The sequence below is a fragment of the Podarcis cretensis genome (genome assembly GCF_951804945.1).
Source record: "Podarcis cretensis genome assembly, chromosome: 16".
NCBI classification, from domain to species: Eukaryota; Metazoa; Chordata; class Lepidosauria; order Squamata; family Lacertidae; genus Podarcis; species Podarcis cretensis.
Window position 1 is genome coordinate 27,196,832 of NC_137186.1, and position 21,229 is coordinate 27,218,060.

General features: G+C 45.3%; 1 protein-coding gene across 1 annotated transcript; it reads right to left on the reverse strand.

The window, feature by feature from the left end:
- Positions 1-1,932: 1,932 nt before the first annotated feature.
- LRRC74B (leucine rich repeat containing 74B) lies at positions 1,933-21,144 on the reverse strand. The gene is made up of 11 exons (XM_079957137.1): positions 20,872-21,144; positions 19,330-19,483; positions 18,645-18,787; positions 18,192-18,324; positions 17,135-17,341; positions 13,951-14,060; positions 12,609-12,724; positions 12,412-12,490; positions 3,515-3,610; positions 2,908-3,024; positions 1,933-2,128 (listed from the first exon to the last, which is right to left on the reverse strand). The coding sequence occupies exons 1-11, from the start codon at positions 20,980-20,982 to the stop codon at positions 2,120-2,122; spliced, it is 1,275 nt and encodes a 424-aa protein (XP_079813263.1). The 5' UTR covers positions 20,983-21,144; the 3' UTR covers positions 1,933-2,119.
- Positions 21,145-21,229: the final 85 nt, after the last annotated feature.

Sequence of the window (21,229 nt, forward strand, 5' to 3'; positions counted from 1 at the left end):
AGTGTCGGGTCTAATAAGCATAGCAGCTCATCCCCAGTAGGCCTGGCCCCATGAATCAGCTGCAGAGATTGAAAGTCCCCGCCTCACTACAGCTTTTTCCAAGCAACCAGAGACTATGCCCGGGTGCAGCCTGCCACTGTTCTGCTCGTTTCAGCTCTCTTCTGGTTCTGGGAGACAAGGTGGGGAGGGAGCTTGTCACAGCAGGAGGAAACACCAGTGACTCTTCACCAGCCTTACTCATCTCTGCCTCTTGGCCTCCTTTTTCCCCGTCACCCACTTCAGCTTCTGCCTCCGATTCTGGGCTTCTCTCTGCCACCGACTCTTCCTCTCACCAAGCCCTGTTGCCTCTTCCCAGTCTTCTCCCTCTGACCATTCATTGTTGTCCCATCACCATTCCCCAGGACCTGAGCCTTCTTCCCTTGGGGGTTCCCCAGCTGATGCCTCAGCGGTCCAGGACACTTCAACAGGGCTTGTTTCCGAGTAAAGTGTGCACTGGGGGTGCAACCTCCAAGTTACTGCCTTTCTGCTGGCACCTTGCCAGAAGTAACAGGAAGGCAAGCAAAGTATTGTCCAAAGTTCCTGCCTCTGGCTTGCCAGATTTAGGGTGCCCATTCCAAAGTTCCTGCCTCTGGCTTGCCAGATTTAGGGTGCCCATTTTCCTGGGAGTAAGCCCCATTGAACTTGGTGGGATTTAACTTTTGAGTAGACATTTATAGGATTGTGCTGTTAAAACACCCAGTTTTTGAGTCATTTGTGATTACTGAATTATGTCATGTATTTATTTTCAGAGAGAGGGGGGTGCAAGGAAGCCTATGTATGCCTCTGCGTGTTGGCAAAGGCTGATGGGAATTATAGTCCCAAACATCTGGAGGGCACCAGACTGGCAAAGTTTTCACAGCCTTCTTAAAAGGACCGTTTATACTGCCACCCACCGGGTCACACACTAACTCAGGGCCAAACCTCCTGCCACAGCACAGGCCGCAGGCTACTTAGGAATCTCAAGATGGCCTCCCTGCTCTCGTGAAGCTGCCCTCCTCCTTCAAAGAACCGGCTGAGTATTTGCTCAACTGCTTAGCATGAATCTGAGCACGGCAACTGCCCTTCACAACCCCCTGCCAGCCCCACTTTGTCAGGCTGTGTTCTCCTGTGTGCATTTGGCTTTCCCAGAAGCAGATCCCATGGACCAATCTTTCCCGTATAAAATAGTTTGCCTAGGGACCTCCACTGCCGCTGTGCCTGATAGGCCATCAGGGGTGGCATTACTTACCTGTTGCTCAGGCTGACTCGTGGATGCATCAGCTTCTGTTGTCTCAGAGGTCAGGGCAAAAACACTGAGAGGCCAAAAGAGGTCCCAAGAAGGAAGGCAGGGTTTTCTTCTTGCAGCTTGCTGGCAATGGAAGCCCAGAGAGCAAAAGTCTCTCCTTGCTCTCACCCACAGATGAAAGGGGGTTGTGCAGCTGCTTATGAGACGCTGGAAGCTGGGTTTTGTCACACATATGTCTCACCGGTTTGCCGGTGAATCCCAGGCGGGCAGCGCCTGCTGTTTTGCTCTGTGCTCTGACCTTTGTTTGCTTGCTCCCATCACTAGATTCGTAGCAGTGGGGATATCGCCCTCGTCGCTACTGCCTTCACCTGTCATGCTGTGACTCTGCTCTGTGCGACAGCTTGTGGCAAAGAAGCCAATTAATATAAAGATTTTCTTTTCCTGTTCCTTGGCTGTGAGTTTATTTTTATGCATAAAACGTATACACCTCTTGATTCTAAAAAACAAGAACCCCAAAACCCTCAAAGCGATTTACAAAGAGGATAAAATGTTATGAATAAGGAATATTAACAGCAATGATTTACAACTTTCAAAAAGTTAAAATAGCAATAGACCAAAAGCAGATTAAAACTCGCATCGACCTTCTAAACATCTGGGTATGCCTCTCTCTCTCATATTCATTCTCTCTCTCTCTCTCTCTCTCTCACACACACACACACACACACACACGGCATTATTTGTCAGCAAATGGAAGAGCAGAGGGTCCCCTAATGGGCTCCTTCTTCACTTTGCAGGTAGCCAAGGAAGGAAAGATGAGCAATCCCTCCCAGGGCTGTCCACAGCTGGGGTGTCTTCTCAGAAAACCTACAAAAAGAAGGATTCCATAAGTCAGTTGCAACCCTCTCTGGCATCGCTCTTGTTCCCACGATTTTTCCCAGCCAAGAAGTTGCAAAGCACCAGATTTGGCTTAATGGCCCTTGGAGAGAAATCCCTTGGATAGGTATCCAAGGCAGGCTCTAGCCAGAGAATGGTGGCTTAATATCCACCAATGTGCCGTGTGAGAGTCCTGGGGCCAGCTGTAGAAACCCAGTGCAAACAAGTTGGAGTACATGACCAGCATTGCAGCGGGTTGGAGAAGATGACCCCTGTGTCTCTGGACTATAGAACTGGGAGACATGCCCCAGGAATCAATGGGGGTGGAGAAAGTTAGGCTAACCATATGGGGTCCTTGAGAGCGACCACTGCTTCAAATGCCATTTTCAGCATCTATGACACTACCATATGTTTTCCAGTTAGAGGAGGGAGGGAGGGTCTGGAGAACAAATGAAATGCTTTTGGGGGAAAATGTTGCATTATCCCCCCCCCCCCCCCCCGGGGATTTTGCTCAATGGCTGGAACAGAGACTGAGGATAGTTGGGTTCCCCGCCCCACTCCAAGAGCTGAAGGTGTGCTAGGGGCATCGTTGTTCTTAGGATGCCCCTTCCCCCCTTTCTCCTCTGCTGTCTCCTGCGGTTCAGTATTTTGCTTTTTAAAAAAATGCTGGAAAACCCGTTTGATCAGAGGCGGCAGCGGGATGATGAGAACCCACCGGGAGCCATCAAAAAAGACCCTGCAGCTCAGCAGAGGGGTTGGGCTTTCTGTACCTTTGACAGGTCTGTTTTGAACGAGCGGCTGCTCCAGTTGTGCTTGATCTGAAGGCTCGGGAAAATTACCTGGATGCCATCGCAAATCCCTGCAAAGTCCTGCTTGACGACAATCTCCTGAAAAGGACAGAAAAGATACCCTCTCCATTCCTACATCGACAGCATGATGGAGACGGTTCTCAAAGAGGTGTGTATCAGGGGGTCTTATACCCCTGTTCCATTTGGGTGGGAGTCCATCACCTTCCAGCCAATCCAGGTTGTGCAGTTATAGCCTAGGTTTCCACGAAATGTGAACCTCTATTCGAAGTGCTGTCCTCAGTTAGGGCACACCACTCCCTGCATGGAATTGTTGGAGCAGATTCACTGCATACATAAATATTTCTCCAATCCCACATTGCCTACTATGGTCTTTGCCAAGATGGTGCCTGCACCAGATGGTTTGGACTACAACTCCCAGCGGCCTCAGTGTGGTTGTGTGACCGTGGAGCTCCTGAAAACTCTAGTAAAAACAAAACAAAACTGGAGAGCACCAGGCTGGCGAAGATTTGGCCACTACATCACAAGCACAACACAACTCTCTTCCAACCACTGACTGACTGATACCTACTGAAAAATCCAGGACTTCCAAGGCAGCATTAGGATTTGCTTGGAGTGCTTTGAGGATCCCAATGCAGCCATCGCTCTGAATGGGGTTCCTGGCCACCTGCAGGTCACAGAACAGAAACGTGCCGGGTTTGTTTAGGGCAAAGCACTAAGCACAGGGCTGGGCAACTGGACTCCCAACTGCCATTGGCAATGGTGCCTGCTGGGGCTGATGGGAGATGGAGTCCAATGACAGCTGGTGAGGGTCGCAGACTTTCCACCCGGATTGCAGAAGAAGCAATTTCTCTTCTCTCTAGAGGTATTCCTCCATCTTTTGCATGTGGTACGGAACGCTACTTCTTAGATCACATAACATGCGGCTCTCCAAAAGCTGTGTAACTTCCATCATCCCTGACATTGCCTGCTGGGGCTTATGGGAGTTGGAATCTAACCACACCTGGAGGCCCACACCTGGAGGCGGATTTCGGGGAGGGCGATCGGTTTAGTCACACTGGGCACAGAGCCTCAGGGGCACCACAACTATTATTTAGAATGGATCGCAAGAAGTGGGGATCACAGAATTTGGGCATCGCTGAAATTTGAGACCCCAAGGTCTGCCACTGCCCACAGTTTCACCATTACTACACAGAGGAACTTACGGTCTTCAAATAAAAACATCCTGAAGGTCCCAAGCCACAGAGTGGTTAGGCTGGCCTCAAATAGAGCCAGGGCTTTTTCGGCTGTGGCTCCAATCTGGTGGAACACTCTGTCACAAGAGACTAGGGCCCTGCGGGACTTGACATCTTTCCGCAGGGCCTGCAAGACGGAGCTGTTCTGCCAGGCCTTTGTTTTTTATATATATATATATATATTTATTTATTAAAATTTTTAAACATAAATGCAGAAATAAAAAACAATGAAACATATATCATAACATATTTTCTTAGCTTCATTGGACTCCCTCACGTCTCCCGCTCCCACTTGCATCATTGTCAATTCTTACCTGCAATTTATCATCTTGTTTACATTCTTATATCCTATTCATTTAAAATATAATCTAATAATCCTCCCAAAGGTTTATGTTTTTTCCTCAATCTCACTTGTCATCCTAATTCCATCTAGTTTAGTGGTGCTCAATTATTTATGATCTAGCATCCTTCTTAACATTCAACCAAATTACAATACTTTTTTAAATAAATCTTAAATCTCTTCCAGTCTTCTTCAACCTTCTCTTCTCCCAGGTCTCGGATTCTGCCAGTCATCTCGGCTAGTTCCATATAGTCTATCAGCTGCATCTGCCACTCTTCCAGTATGGGTAGATCTTGGGTTTTCCAGTGCTTAGCGATAAGTATCCTTGCTGCTGTTGTTGCATACATAAAAAATGTTCGGTCCTTCCTTAACACCTTCTGGCCAACAATACCCAAAAGGAAGGCCTCTGGTTTCTTAGTGAAGGTATACTTAAATACCTTTTTCAGCTCATTATATATCATTTCCCAGAAAGCCTTCACTCTAGGGCAAGTCCACCAGAGGTGAAAGAATGTTCCTTCATTTTCTTTACATTTCCAACATTTATTATCAGACAAATGGTATATTTTGGCAAGTTTAACTAGGGTCATGTACCATCTATATATCATTTTCATTACATTTTCCTTCAAAGCATTACATGCAGTAAAGTTCAACCCAATGGTCCACAACCTTTCCCAGTCCTCAAACATAATGTTGTGCCCAATGTCCTGTGCCCACTTTATCATAGCCGATTTAACCATTTCATCTTGTGTATTCCATTTTAACAGCAAGTTATACATTCTTGAAAGTACCTTAGTCTTAGGCTCTAACAGTTCTGTTTCCAACTTCGATTTCTCCAACTGGAACCCTAACTTTTTGTCATTTTTAAAGACTTCTTTAATCTGAGCGTAGTGTAGCCAGTCTCGCACTTTATCCTTCATTTTCTCCAAACTCTGCAATTTCCAATTGTCTCCATCTTTTTCTAGTATTTCCCAATATTTTGGCCATTTGGCCTCCATATTGGGTCTTTTTCGGGCCTTAGCTTCCAGCGGTGAAAGCCACCTTGGAGTTTTATTTTCCAATAAGTCTTTATATTTTGTCCAGACATTAAACACTGCTTTTCTGACAATATGATTCTTAAAGGCCTTATTGATATTAACCTTGTCATACCATAAGTATGCATGCCAACCAAAAGCATTGTTAAAACCTTCCAGATCCAGAACGTCAGTGTCCTCGAGAAGTAGCCAGTCTTTTAGCCAGCAGAAAGCTGCGGCCTCATAGTACAACTTTAGGTCTGGCAGGGCAAAGCCCCCTCTTTCTTTCGCATCAGTTAATATCTTAAACTTAATTCTGGGCTTTTTGCCCTGCCAGACAAACTTAGAAATGTCTCTCTGCCACTTCCGGAAGCACTCCGTCTTGTCCACAATCTGTAGTGTTTGGAACAAAAACAACATTTTTGGCAATACATTCATCTTAATAGCAGCAATTCGGCCTAACAAAGAAAGTTTCAATTTTGTCCAACTGTCTAAGTCTCTTTTAATTTCAGACCAACATTTTTCATAGTTATCCTTAAAAAGACTCAGATTTTTTGCTGTTATGTTTACCCCTAGGTACTTTACTTTTTTAACCACAGTTAGTTCTGTCTCTCTCTGAAACCGTTCTGACTCTGTATCTGTCAAATTTTTCCCCAGCACCTTAGTTTTCTGTTTGTTTAATTTAAATCCCGCCACCCAACCAAAGTCTTGAATCAATTGTAACACTCTTTTCGTACTAGATTCTGGCTCCTGCAGGGTCAAAACTAGGTCATCTGCAAAAGCTTTAAGTTTGTATTGTTTCGCTCCGACCTGGATTCCTTCCACCAACCGGTCCCCTCTGATCATATTCAAGAGCACCTCCAGAACCGAAATAAATAGCAGAGGGGAAATGGGGCAGCCTTGTCGTGTTCCTTTTTCAATTTTAAACTCTTCTTTAACCACATTGTTAACTATCAATTTAGCTTTTTGTTCTGAATATATTGCATCAATCCCATTCTCAAAACCCCGTCCCACTCCCATTTCTTTTAAATTTCCCTTCATAAATTTCCAAGAGATATTGTCAAAGGCCTTCTCCGCATCTATAAAAATTAACACTGCTTTTGTATTTATGTCTGTTTGCAAAAGTTCCAAAATGTCAATGATATTCCTTGTGTTAGCAAACAAGTGTCTACCTGGGAGAAAGCCTGCCTGGTCTTTATGAATTACTTCATTTAATACTTTTTTGAGTCTACTTGCCAAAACGTCTGCAAATATTTTGTAATCCACATTTAAAAGGGAGATGGGACGATAGTTCTTAAGTTGTGTCTTTTCAGCTTCCGATTTTGGTATCAATGTGATAAAAGCTTCTTTCCATGATTCCGGCGCCTTCTTCCCCTCCATAATTTCATTGCTGACCTCCATCAGTGGTTGTATCAGATAGTCTTTTAATGTCTTGTAGTACTTGGAGGTCAGCCCATCTGGCCCTGGGGATTTGCCCAACTGCATGTTCTGAATGGCTTGTTCAATCTCTTGTCGTGTTATTTTGCAATTCAGGATTGATCTATTTTCTTGTGACAATTTTGTTAGTCCATTTTTTTCCAAAAAATGTTTAATCTCAACCTCATCTTGCTACGGAGCCCAGGTATGAGTTTTTCGGGCTTAAGAGTGTGAATGCAGATGGATTAATTCTCTGCTTCATGGGAGCAACGTTTGGGAAAAACAGCTCCGAGAGAGAAGAGTCTGCATTCCAAACATTCCTGTGGTTTTTCCTGTCCAAGGAAAGGAATGTGGTTGCTTAGCAACGCAGGCCAGTTTCAAGATAAGGGCTGGATAAGGGCTGGAAGTCAGGCTATGCCCAGAGAGGCTAAGACAGCTCGTGTTTAGACTAGGCCCTTACAAAGGAACTGTGAAAGGGACTTTCCAAGCAGCCAGTGTTATTGCTGCCAGGTGCACAGAGTGTAAACAAGCCAGCTATTGGATTTTAGAGGCTTGTGTTTGAGAGTCAATGCAAGGACTCAAAATGGATGTCAAGAAGGGAAGCCTGCCTTCTCCACCCCTCTTGACCAGTGACAATTATGCATCTTGGTCTATTAAGATGAAGGCCTTGCTGCAGAATCAGAGACTGTTTGGGGTGATTGAGAACCCCATCCCTGCAGCACCAACGCGTGTTTGGGAGTCACAGGATGTGAAGGCCAGAACTGCTATAATTCTGTGCGTGTCAGACTCACAGCTTATTCATATACAAGATTTACAGCACGCGAAAGATGTTTGGGACACGCTGAGAAGGACACATCAGAGAGATGCAGGTTCTTCAGCGTTGCTGTATTTTGAAAAGCTGACTAACCTGAGGCTTGCGCCTGATGGAGATGTTCAAGCGCACCTGACGGAAATGAAATTTCTGCGTCAGCAGATGGTGGAACGCAATTTCCATCTGGATGAGGAAGTGTTTTGCTTCATGGTGATAAACAGCCTGAATCGGACTTACAAAACGGTTGCCAGTCAGCTGGGGTCTCTCCCAGCGCAAGATCTAACGTCGGACAGGGTCTTTGCCGTGGTTCTGAACGAACATGACAGACTTGCCGCCCTGGAGGTCAAGGACAGGGGGAGGGAAGAACGGAGTTCAGACACCCCCACTGCTGTAGCTACTGGAGGAGACGCCGTAGCTTTGAACGTTGTCCGATGCCACAATTGTGGACAGACTGGGCGTCTTCAGCGGAACTGCAGGAAGCCACGTCAGAACAAAGGAGCCAAGGGGAGCTCCACGAAGTCTGAGGCGTCAGGCAGAAGTCATGCCAAGTCACAGGCGAAGCCTGCAAAGGCTTTGATGTCCCTAAAGGCCACACCACAAGTGGGGAATTCCTTCGTTTTAGACACGGGAGCGACGGTTCACATGACCCATCGCAGGGATTTGTTTTCGTCGTTTAAGAAGCAAAGCTTCGTTGTACAACAAGCCAACGGTCAAGAGCTGGATGCCACCGGAATTGGGACTGTGTATCTTAAAAGTCTGAACTTGACTATAAACAATGTTTATTTGGTTCCAGAGTTGAAGTACAATCTGCTCAGCGTTTCGCAGATTGCCAAGAAGGGACTAAAACTGTCCTATGATGATCAACACTGCGAGATCTACAAAGATGGAGAGTTGTATCTTTCTGCCAAAGAGAAAGATGGACTGTATTTGTTGACTTTTGATCAAAGTGATTACATGGAATGTAATTCTTATGATTCTAACATGATTTCTTTTGCAGGTGTAGCCAAGAAGAACACCAAGCAGGTCACCTCGAGGGTTGACAAGGCATTTCAGCGGGTGTATGCTGATGTGATTGGTCCTTTAGCACCATCTAGAGGCAATGCAAAGTATTACCTAATATGTGTTGATTCTTTTACAGGTTTTGTCTGGATTTATCTTTTGGAGAGACCGAAAGAAGCCTTAGAAAGGTTTAAAGAGTTTTGTGACAAGGTTAAAAATATGCATGATGCTGACATAGATTGTCTTTGCACAGATGAGAAGCCAATTTTTCTCTTACAGGATTTCCAGAGGTTCCTGAAGAAGAAAGGGATAAGACACAAAATTGCAGCTTCCGAAGAAGCTTGGAACAGATGTGTCTGTGTTAGAGTGAACAAAGAATTGCAAAAGGGAATGCATGCGCAATTGCTTAGTTCACATCTGCCACATGAGTACTGGGCTGAGTCGCTAATGTCATTTTGTTATACGTGGTTGAGAAAGTTTTCAAATGAATTGGGAAGTTCTCCTTTTGAGAAACTGTTCCACAGAAAACCTTCTGTTGCCCATTTCAAGGTTTTTGGGTCTCATGTGAGGACAGAAGCTCCAGGTGGAGTAAAGAATGCCAGAGGCATTTTTGTGGGTTATGAAAAGGGTCTCTACAGAGTAATTTTGTCTGAATCTGGTAAGGTGATTCTCACAAAATTCCTAGAGAGTGCTCCTGAACAGGAGAGAGTGATTGTTCACACATTTCCCACAGGTGATGATGATGATTCTGATGATGATGATGATGAGTTTGATCTTATTGAGTTCAGTAGTACTGATGATGACAGCGATAGCTCAGACAGCTCAGTTGTCACAGTCATTGAGAGGAAATCTCACGTAATGACTAGACCCTCAGAAGAGGAGGATGAACCACTGATTAAGCTTAGTACTGGTTCTCCAGAGAGTTCAGAGGCTGAACGAGAAAGCAAAGGAGAGCAGCACCTCTTACGTAGGTCTGAGAGAGCAACGAAGGGTGTACCACCCAAGAGGTATTCAAAAGAGTTTGCCAACCAAGCTATTGCATGTGTTGCTGTTGTAAACGACCAAGGTCAAATTGAAGCTGTGTCTGAGTCAGAGACAAAGGCACAACAGAGAGTTGCTAACCAAGGTAATGCAGAAGCACTCATTCCTTGGAAGTCACACAACCAGAGAGGTACATTGGTAAAACCAGTGGCGGGTAGTTCCAAGGGTGGAACTGAAACAACAGGGGAGTGTTATAAGTATAACAACTGTTTGTTTTCTTCTCTGGATGACGCTTTGCTCGCAGCACGCATTGATGCTTTAGGGGGAGTATGTTATTCTAAAGCAGCAATGCTGCAGCAAGCAAAGGCTTCAGCTGCTCAGTCAGCTGCTTGTGGCTGCAAAGCCAGACAGGATGTATGTGACTGTTGCCATGGAAACAAAGGGGCAGTCCATTCTGTACTGAGCACCGGATGTTAGCTCAGTGTGTGTGTCATATGACCTGTACAGGATGTACATGGGTGGAGTTTGGAGTTTCTCTCTGTTTGTTGAAGAGAGCAGACATGTTTTCTCTGTACTGAAGTGAAAGACAGGAATAAATGCAATGTAGATACATTTCTGTCTGAGTCTGATTCCCCTCCCTGGGGATATGCAGGGAGCAGGGAGAAGAGAAGCAGTTGGTGTGTTTTTCTCACAGCCTGAGGAAAATCGCCGGAACGGACCTCGTGTGTCTCCCTGCCGGGAGTCGCCGGAGGGAGGTCAAAAGAATTCAGCCGGTGCCTGGAGAGATAGGCACATACCTCTGACCGAGCCTGAATTCTGACACTCCACAGGGTTCTGAATATTTCTTCCTTCAATTTCTAAATTTGTAACTGTATTTAGTTTTTGTCTCCTCTTCAACTGCCAAGCTAGCAGTTTCCCACATTTATTTGCCGATTCAAAAGTTTTTTGTTTCATTAATTTAATCTTCCACTCTATTTCCTGGTTTATCAATTTAGAATATTGTGCTTGATGAAGTTTGATTTCTCTCAGGGTCGGCTGTGACTTCGGATTTGATCTTAACTTCTTCTCCAATTCTTTGATTTTCTCCAATATCTTGTCTTTCCTCTCATTTTGAATCCTTTTCTTTACAGCATTCTGTTGTATCAAGAACCCCCTCATTACAGCCTTACTTGCGTCCCAGATAGTTCTTTTTTCCACCGTAGTGTTCATGTTTATCTCAAAATAGTCCTTCAAGGCTTTTTGGGCCTTCTCAACAATCTCCTGATCTCTAAACAAATTGTCATTCATCTTCCATCTAAAGGAGCCGGTTGGTAGTAGTGTCATGTCCATCTTCGTTGCATTATGGTCGGAGCAGGTCTTTGGGCAGATTTCCACCTTTCTGACCTTGGGTGCCAGACCTCTAGTTATCCATATTTGGTCGATTCTTGTCCAAGTCAGCTGGGCTTCAGAGAAAAATGTTCCCTCTCTTCCCAAGGGGTTCTTCGTTCTCCAAATGTCAATTAAGTCCATATTGTCTGTCATTTCAAAAAAAGTCTTTGGTAGTCTGCCGTCCTTTGTAACATTTTGGCTTTGTGACTTATCCATGTTAGTTGATACGACCCCGTTCATATCTCCCATCATAATGATGTTGTCATAGTCCAGATAATCCAGCATTGTCTCATGCAACTTCTTGTAAAATTCTGATTTCCCTTCATTTGGTGCATAAATTCCTAATAACAAAATCTTCTCTCCTTGATGTTGTATCTCAATTGCTAAAATTCTTCCATGTTCATCTTTAAATAAGAATTTGGGTGACAGGCTCTCTTTTGCATATATCACCACGCCTCTCTTCTTTACTCTGTCCGAAGATATAAATTCCTGGCCAAATCTTTTGTTTATTAACACTTTTCTGTGGAGCCTAGTCACATGTGTTTCTTGTAGGCAAATGATATCCAATTGTTCCTTTTTTAATATGTGAAAAATTTTCCTCCTTTTTTCCGGGATGTTGCAGCCATTTATATTCCAACTCAAGAGTTGCAGAGACATCCTGAATTAATCTGATTAATTTCCTGGGGGTGGTGTCTTGTTCACTGGATCTTCAGGTTCCAAGGGTGCAGGTACCGCTGGTGCTCCAGGCCCAGAGGATAATTCAATTCCCTTTTGAAGGTCCTCTCCGTATGCAGTCAAAAATTTATCTCTGTCTTCCAATGTTCTGATTTTAACCTTCTTCCCTCTAAAAGTGAAAGATACTCCTTGGGGAAATTCCCACCTGAAGATAATTGAGTTGCTCCTCAACAATTTGACCAGTTCAAGTGTTCTGCCAGGCCTTTGGTCGGGGTTCAGTCTGACTCCCTCTCCCCTTTCATAAGAATCTGCATGGAAGTGGCCTCCCAATTTTTCTCACAGGCACAAACAGTTCAGCACAAACAGTTGGGCCTGGTGAGCATTTAAGGTCCCCAACCCTAATCTGCGGGTTGTCATCTGATTGGATTTTATTCTGATCCTGATCTGATTTGAGGATGTATTTTAACTGATTGTCTGATTTTATGTTAATGTGTTATACATTTGATGTTAGCCGCTCTGAGCCAGGCTTCGGCTGGGGAGGGCGGGATATAAATAAAAGTAGTTATTATTATTATTATTATTATTATTATTATTATTATTATTGGATCAGACACTCTCTAAAAAGCCACTTACGCTGAAGATCTTCAGGGTTTTGTTTTCTTTCAGGCCCAAAGCTAGGCAGAGGGCTCCTTCCAGAGAAATGCGATTGTTCCTGAGGAGAAGAAGAAGAGGAAACCATCTCAACTGTCACATTTCCCTTTCCCTTCTCTTATCTCTCTCTGTGATCTCCCCAGGATGCCAAGCAGAAGCTGGGTGCTGAGCACGCTTACCCAACGTTCAGCTCTTCCAGAACGTTGTTGACTTTCAGGGCCTCACCCAGGGCAGTCGCTCCGCCGTTGCCAAAGCCGTTGTACGAAAGGTCCAGCACCCGAAGGAAGATGTTGGCCTGAGGAGGGGAGGAGGGAAGGAGGGAGGCAGCCTTAGCAAAGCTCTGGGTGGGGAAACCCTCTGGGGCTCTGGGTTCAACATTTTTGAGGGTTTCCCACAGGTATCTGGGTGGTCACTGTGAGAACAGGACTGGATGGGCTAGTTCAGGAGGCTTCTTCTGATGTCCTACCTGCTCAGACACCCTAGGATTAAACAGATCTGAAATATCTAAAAGACCACCTTCTTCCTTCCAGACCCTCTTGTGTACTAAGCTTCACAGCCCAGGAGAGGGCATGCTCCTATGCAGTGGAATTCCCTCCCCACGGAAGTGCATCTGGCATTTTCACTGTACAGCTTTAATTATATGACATCTGAGATGCACGATTTTAGGGCCCACTCTGCTTGACTGCAAATTGTTTAAACTAGTGTATAATGACATAGCCCATCCTAAGACCTTAAGGTGAAGGGTGGGTAAGAAATCCAGCAAATAAAATAAAATAAAAATTATTACATTGGAGGGAGGTGGATCTCAGGGCATCCTGCCACTCGCTGAGCAAGTTGCCACCCCTGATCACTCAGATCGGTCTATTTTGATCCAGAAAGGAAGAATAGTTTTGCTTAAGTCTCCTCTTTCGTCTCTTCCAACCTTTTTGAAACAGAATGTGGCAATGTGCTAAGGCTTTCACCACTCCTGATTTCTTTACGCAGGGGCCAGTTGGGGTTGCCTTGCTGTGTTCGCAACAGAGGCGCATAAGCAGACTTTCCTAAGCTTTTAATAAGGAAATAGGAATGCTGTAATCTGGAAGGATTTGGAACAGCAAGAACCAAAGCATCCCTTTGAACATGACACAAGGCGTTTTCATGTACTGGCGAGAATATATTTTCAGTGGCAAGTAGCATGGAAAGCTGACCTGTACTGAATCAGGCTCAGTATTGTCAACACTGACTGACAGCAGCTCTCCAGGGTTTCAGGCAGGAGGACATTCCTGGCTCTACTTGGAGATGCTACTGTGGAATGAAGCAGAGAACTTCTGCAAGCAAAGCAGGGGCTTCTACTCGAACTACAAACTTCAGACCACTGGTCCAGCTAGGTCAGTATTGTCCACAGCTCTCAAAAGATTTCAGGAAGTAGCCTTCTTGCCTGGAGATGCTGGGGATTTAACCTGAGACCTTCTAAATGCAGAACAGATGCTTAAGACATGACATTACAACTGTAGCCGAACTGTAATTAGGCAGTTCTCCTACCCCTAAGCCTTTGGCAATAGCAACTGCTCCTTTGCCCCGGAAGTGGTTCCAGCTGAGATCAAGCTCCTTCAGGCCGACGTTTTCTGCAATCGCTGCTCCAAGAACCCCGCCTGGTTAAACGCAGAACACAAGAAATGGGCCAAAAAGCACAAGCCTTAGATAAGAAGAACTGCAACATCCAGAAGCCCCCTCCAATATTTGCCAACATGCCCCCTGACTTAGGGAGCTGGAAATCTCACAATCGGAGATCAGCATGACCCAATATCCCCCACGCTACTGATCTCTCTCCCCATGGAGCAGAAAAAGGGGAGGGATGAGATGAGTAGAAACCACAAGCAAAGAGAAAGCATTCTACAGGAAGCAGGTATGTATGAAGCAAAAAACCTCAGGGGAGTTCAAAGAATCATAGAATTGCAGAGTTGAAAGGAACCCAAAGAGACATCTAGTCCAACCCCCTACAATGCAGGAATTCATGGACTTCAGATTTCTGCACCTTGGGGAAAAGAAAACAGCTTACATGACTCTCCAACCAGAAGGAACACCAACAAGAGATTGGATGGCCATCTGTCATGGATGCTTTAGCTGTGATTCCTGCATTCCATGGGATTGGACGAGATTGGACTAGAGGACCCTTGGGGTACCTTCCAACTCTACAATTCTATTATTCTCTGTTTTAAAAGCTGTAGTCCACTGGGAAGATCTCCTGTATTAGTCCTGTTGAAATGAGCTAGTCTCCACCCCCCAAAAAAAAACACAACCCAAAAAACCCCCAAAGGCTTGCAGATGAGACTTTCCTGGTGGATTGGTGTCTGTGTTAATTTGGATGGGTAGGTAGGACTGCTCTTCCACCCTGGCTCTTCCAGCTGCAGTCAGGTGGCAGGGGGTGCCCTCATTCTCCACTCAGACGGATGGAAACTACTGTTTGGGGATTCTGCTGCGAAGTTAAAACATACCAATTTTCTTGGGCCTTTGAAGGTATTTGGAGGAAATTGGTGCAAGCTCAAGGCCCTCAAAATGTTATCTATATAATTTTTATTAAATTTCCTGTTTTACAATTTCAAATAAACATTTTACATACTTAAAATATCTTTCCGTGTTCATTTCGCGTATCTTGTATCCCTGCATATTTTACAAAAATTATACCAATTGGTTTTCCATTATTACATCCATTAAAGAAAATTTACACTGTTAGATTTATCTTAATGCTGCCAGTGTTTTCAGCTGTACACAGTTATTTTCCATATACTCAATAAACTCGAGGCCCTCAAAGTTTTTAATACTGCATTGATGTTGTTTGTACCTTTCATGGATGAAAATCATTTTTATTATTGTCTGTATGTTTTCCTTTTTCCCTTATGTGTTGCGTGTGGTTTATAAATTTGCAAGCCTGTGGGTAGGTGTCTTATCTGGGAAGTCTTTTTGGCTGTGGAGTGGGGTACAAATGCTCTAAATAAATAAACAATATTAATAATACATAAATTTTAAAACCTCTTTGAGTCCTACCTTTATTCCTTTTTCTCTCTGTCTCTCTCTCTCCACAGCCTAGACTGTTGCTATTTCCTGTGCTCTCTCTCTCAATCTCTCTCTCTCTGTCCCCTCCCGTTTTCCATCAACTCCCTGTGACCTCATCAAAAGGTAAATGGGAAGGGAGAGAGACCTGATCAGCCACAGAAGGAGGTTTTCTTCAGTTAGGGAGGCGAAGGACAGAATGCCAAGCATCAGCAGGGAAGGAGCTGGAGACAAGGGTAATGCAGCTGTAAGAACAGCAAAAGGGGCCTGAGAAGTAGGAGGCAGCGACTACTATAGCACAAGAAATCAAGAATGGTGCAGAAATTTAAATAGCAGAAGAGGAGCTGGTACAGAGAATGAGGGAGAGGAGGGAACAATCATGGCTGTTGCACCCTGGAAAATAATGTTGACAATTGTTAGCACACATTTGCAAATAACTTAAAAAACCCAGATCAAGTGATATTTCCATCTGGAATTCCCTTTGCTAGCAAAAATATGCAGGTGAGTTCTCAGATGTAAATAGAGCACAGCTCCTTGATCAAATATTAATTGTCCCTGAAGCAGACTTTGCCAGCCTGGTGCCCTCAAAATACTTTGGACTACAACTCCCATCAGCCACAGCATCCTATGGCTGTACTGACTGGGCCTGACAGGAGGGTTTTTTGGAGGGGATACAAAGCATCAGGAGGATGCCAGGTTGGTAGGAGATCTCCTATTCCTCTCCCAGATCTGCAATTCCCAGAGTGGTTTAACTGTCAATCCCTCTTCCCAGGGAACTCTGGGGATTGTAGCTCTGGAAAAGGAATAGAGGTTTCCTGCCCAGAGATGGGAGCTTCATCTACCAGAGATGAATGGCAGATGAAGTTGATGGACTATGCCAAAATGGCTACAATGACCGGAAGAATCAGAAATCAGGAAAACCAAAATATTAATAAAGAATGGGAAAAATTTATAACTTATGTTAAAGACCATTGTAAACAGTTAAAATCGTTAGTGGGATTGAATATCACTTGTAGTTTAATGGTGAATTTTGGATATAATGGAGATGTAAAAGATTTGGATCATCATAAAAGATGCAGGAGGAAACGATTAATAATAGGACCCACAAAGGGGAAGATGGAAGTCCAGGAGATGCCTTGGAATCTTTTTGTTATGATTTATGTTTGATATATGATTGTAAAATTTTAATCTGAAAAACCAAATCAATATTTATTTATTTTTAAAAAGGAATAGAGGTTTCCTAACTGCTCTCAGAACCCTTAACAAACTACATCTCCCAGGATTTTGTGGGGGAAGCCATGGCTGTTTAAAGTGGTATGATACAGCTTCCAATGTACTGTTTGGTGCAGATGGAGTCACACCCATAGCCCCGCCCACTCTTGCCCCAAGCTCCACCCACCACTGGCACGTGGCCTATAAGGGAATGTGTCCCTTGGATTGAAAAAGTTTCCCCACTCCATACCTTCTTTCTTAAAGGGGAAGTTCAGAACAACTAAGTTTTCATCAACCTCGCGCCCTCCAGCTCTTTTGAGAGACTTAGGACTTACACCAGCCTCAACAGGCAGAGCCATTACTGTTTGCAGGGGCTGATGGGTGTTGTAGTCCAAAACACCCGGAGATCACAAAGTTGGCAAAGGCCGTTCTCTGCCTTTCTTTGCAAGGGAAGCTGCTTTACCTGCCAGCTCTTCAAGCATGTTATGACTCAGATCGAGGGACTCCAGTTTGTTGTTGATCACAAAAGCATCTGCTAGGTATTTGGCCGCACGCTCATCTAATTCATTTCCAGAGAGCTTCAGGGTTAGTAGTGTCCTATTCTCCCCAAGCATGGAGGACAAAGCCTTCGCCCCTTTCACTCCAATCCTGTTCTCTGACAAATCAACATCTGAGAGGGAAGAACAAGACAGACTTTTAACCCCGACTCCCACAAAATAAAACCCGTCTCTCATTTCAGATCCGTTCCCCTTCCACCTTTCCAGGGCCTTCAGTTGGCCCCTTGAACAATCTCAGATCGGAGGAGGTCAAGAAGTGGTCTCCTCTGAAAAACTGAACATGTTGACAGCTCCTCAAAGGAGAAAATCACCTCCCCTAATCCCACTTTGCCATAAAAATATCAATTATATTATCTCATGGACTCGGGGGGGGGGGGAGGAATAACCACACTCAGGATACAGAACATAAACTCTGAGAGGATGGGTTTCTTAGGGCTGTTCCACTGTATTATTAGGTCTCACTGAGGGCTAAGCACTCGTATTTGTATTTATTTGTTACATTTATTTCCTGCCTCGTCTCCAAGCAGCTCATGAGGGTGTGTTTGGTTTTATCTTCAAAACAACCCTGCGAGGTACGGAAGACTGAGAGGCAGAGACTGGCTCAGGGAAACCTACAGAGCTTTGACTAACGGGGGATTCGAATCCTAGATTCCCAGGTCCTAGTCTTGACATTATAACCACTCTTACCTGTCTTCACCAATTTGTGCCCTCCAGATGTTTGGGACCGCAAATCCCATCCACCCTAGCCAGCATGCCTATATGATGGGTGTGTGGCTGTTCTGGCTGGGGCTAATGGGAATTGTAGTCCAAAACATCTGGAGGATGCTAGGTCAGCAAACACCATGGTATACCATAAAAAACCTTCACAGCAAAAGCAGCCCGGGCCTTTCTGTCACAAGGCCTCTATTTTGCCACGTCCTTGCTACAAAGACCTTCTCGAAACCTCAAAATTAAGGGACACACCTGAAATATAACAATTTTCTTTCAACATCTCGGCCACGGCTGCTGCTCCCTCTCCGTCCAGCCAGTTGTCACTCAGGTTTAACTTCACAATGGATGTGTTGTTCGCCAAGGAAGGAGCTAGAGCTTTGGCTCCCTGGGATACAGAAGAGAAAAGTGAAGAAATACGTGGATTGTCTATGCTGGATCAGGGCAAAGTCCCACTGGGTCCAACGCTCTTACACATGGCTGTGGTCATAAGAACATAGGAGGAGCCAATGGCCCATCTAGTCCAGCTTTCCGTCCTCACAGTTGCCACCCAGATGCCACCCAGGACCTGAGCACAAGAGCACTCTCCCCTCCTGTGGGTATTCAAAAGCATTACTGCCTTTGACAATCAAGGCTAGCGCTCACTTGGGCTGATGGGACTTGTAGTCAAAAACAGCCCGGCCTACTGGGGCAGATGGGAATTGATACCTTGGGTCCAAGGCCATAGTGCTTCAAGGTCAGTTCAGAATCTTTCATGTGTCGTAAAAAATATGAGATGGGAACGACACCGTGCATTCGGCAGGTGTTGAGATATTTGGCTTTTCCTGTTGGATCATGGGATGTCTTAGAATCTAATGTCGGGAGGGAGAAAAAAGAGTCAGCGTAGGGAGGGATAACGCTGCAAAGCCAGAAAGCTATTCAGAAGCAAGGCAAGCCATTAAAGTATCTGCAGTTAATGGACAGTCCACCCAAGGGCATTGTGTCCTTCAGAATCACAAAAGATGTACAGTGGTACCTCGGGTTACATACACTTCAGGTTACATACGCTTCAGGTTACAGACTCCGCTAACCCAGAAATAGTACCTCGGGTTAAGAACTTTGCTTCAGGATGAGAACAGAAATCGTGCAGCATCGGCAGCGGGAGGTCCCATTAGCTAAAGTGGTGCTTCAGGTTAAGAACAGTTTCAGGTTAAGAACGGACCTCCAGAACGAATTAAGTCCTTAACTCAAGGTACCACTGTACTGCATGTCACAAGGCGAGAAATAGTTGTTTCTCCTTCTCTCATAATTCTAGGAATAGTGAGTACCCAATGAAGCCCAGCCAAAGGCAGCTGCAGTCCAAGCACATCTGGAAGGCCGCAGATCAGCCATCACCCCTTCCTCTAAGCCATACCTTCTATTTCAAGGTCTGTGTCCCAGTCTTCATCCCTTTCCTCCTCCTCCTCCTCCTCCATCTCCTCTTCAGAATCGTTCCCAGCATTCTCTGGGTAACAGGGACCACTTTCCTCATGTATAGTCTGCGGCTTGTCAGCAGGCCTTGAAAAAGTCTGAGGAAAGACATATGCATAGGATTTTACTCCAAGCAAGTAGTCACGTCAACATTCATCTACTCAAACCCTGGGAACTAAGGAGAAAGTCGATTTGAAAACAATGATAGCGAACAGCCAGAGTGCTGTGTGATGAACTGGAACAATCATAGGAGTACATTGTTTCTGTTCAGACGTACTGAGGACGTGTTTTGGACTACAGTTCCCATCAGCCCCAACATCATATGGCCATGCTGGCCCAAAACATCTGGATGGTTGCCAAGTGTTGCTATTTTCAGGGACAGCCCTGATTTAGAGAAGCCATCCCGGTTTCTGATTTGAACGTGGAACGTTCCACTTTTCCTTGGGATATCCCTATTTTCACTGGAGAAATGTTGGGAGGATATGGTAGAATGTCCGTATTTTCATTTGAGAAATGTTGGAGGGTATGGAATTATTGGACCCCCTCAGCCATCTGAAGGCAATTCTGTACACATAAGTTTTTTTTAAAAAAATATTTTTTATTAGTTTTACATATAATCACAATGTGTAACATTGTATTCTCTTATTAAATATCTTGGCTCAACTGTTTAGGTGTTTAGGCAAAAATGTTTAATGTTTTATTCTGTTTTTATATATGTTGGAAGCTGCCCAGAGTGGCTGAGGCAACCCAGTAAGATGTGTGGAGTATGAACAGTAAAATTATCATTATGGAATAGGGATGTCCCCTTTTTCATCGGAGAAACATTGGAGAGTATGAGTTGCATTAGGTCTAACCACAATATTCATAGCCCACCTTTTCTCCAAGGAGCTCAATCAATCTTCATAATGACCCTGTGAGGTAGGCTAAGCTGGCAGTGAGTGACTAGCCCAAGGTCACCCAGTGAGCTTCACTGTGGGGGTATGAGCCTTGGCCTTCTGGGTCCTAGTCAAACATTCTAACCTAGGCATCCCCAGACTCGGCCCTCCAGCTATTTTGGGGACTACAATTCCCATCATCCCTGACCACTGGTCCTGTTAGCTAGGGAATGATGGGAGTTGTAGTCCCAAAACAGCTGGAGAGCTGAGTTTGGAGGTGCCTGCTCTAATCACTATACCGCACTGGCTCATCCTTGATCGTTGCCCATGCTGCAGCTGTGCATGATGGGAGTTGTAGTCCAATCACATCTATAGGAATACCACAAGTGGTGTCATTTTGCCTGTGGTTTTTCCTAGCTGCTTATTTTTAGCGGCCCCGTTGAGAGAAAGGCGCTGCATGAACTTCCCAGACCCCAGCCTTTCCCTCTAGAACTACAATTCCCAGAAACCTCCACGGTCTACGTCACACACTAGTCCCCCTCCCACCAGCCCGCAGGCCTCCCGCTTCTCCTTAAGACCGCGGCCTTCTTCCTCGGTTCTTTTTTCCTCACCGCTGAGCCGCCGGAGTCCAGACGAGCGGGGGCAGGAGTACCACGACTGGGAACGCGATCCCCGACGTCGGTCTCCTGCTCGGGAACCGGCGACAGCGGCAGCTTCGGCATCGGCGCGGCTCGGGCCTGGTCCACCCGCCGGTTGCCGTGGCAACGCGTCGCGCCGGGGAGGGGCGGGCGCAGCCCGGTATCGCGGAAGCCGATTGGACGGAAGAGGTGATGAGGCGAGCCTATCAAGTATTTGTGGGCGACGAAGAATCGCTTCCGAGCTTCGCCCTGTCAAGCGGGCTTGGAAACTTTGTCCTGAGCTGCTTCGGGGGGTCGCGAGTTCGAATCCCCCTCGGAAACCCCGAGGCTT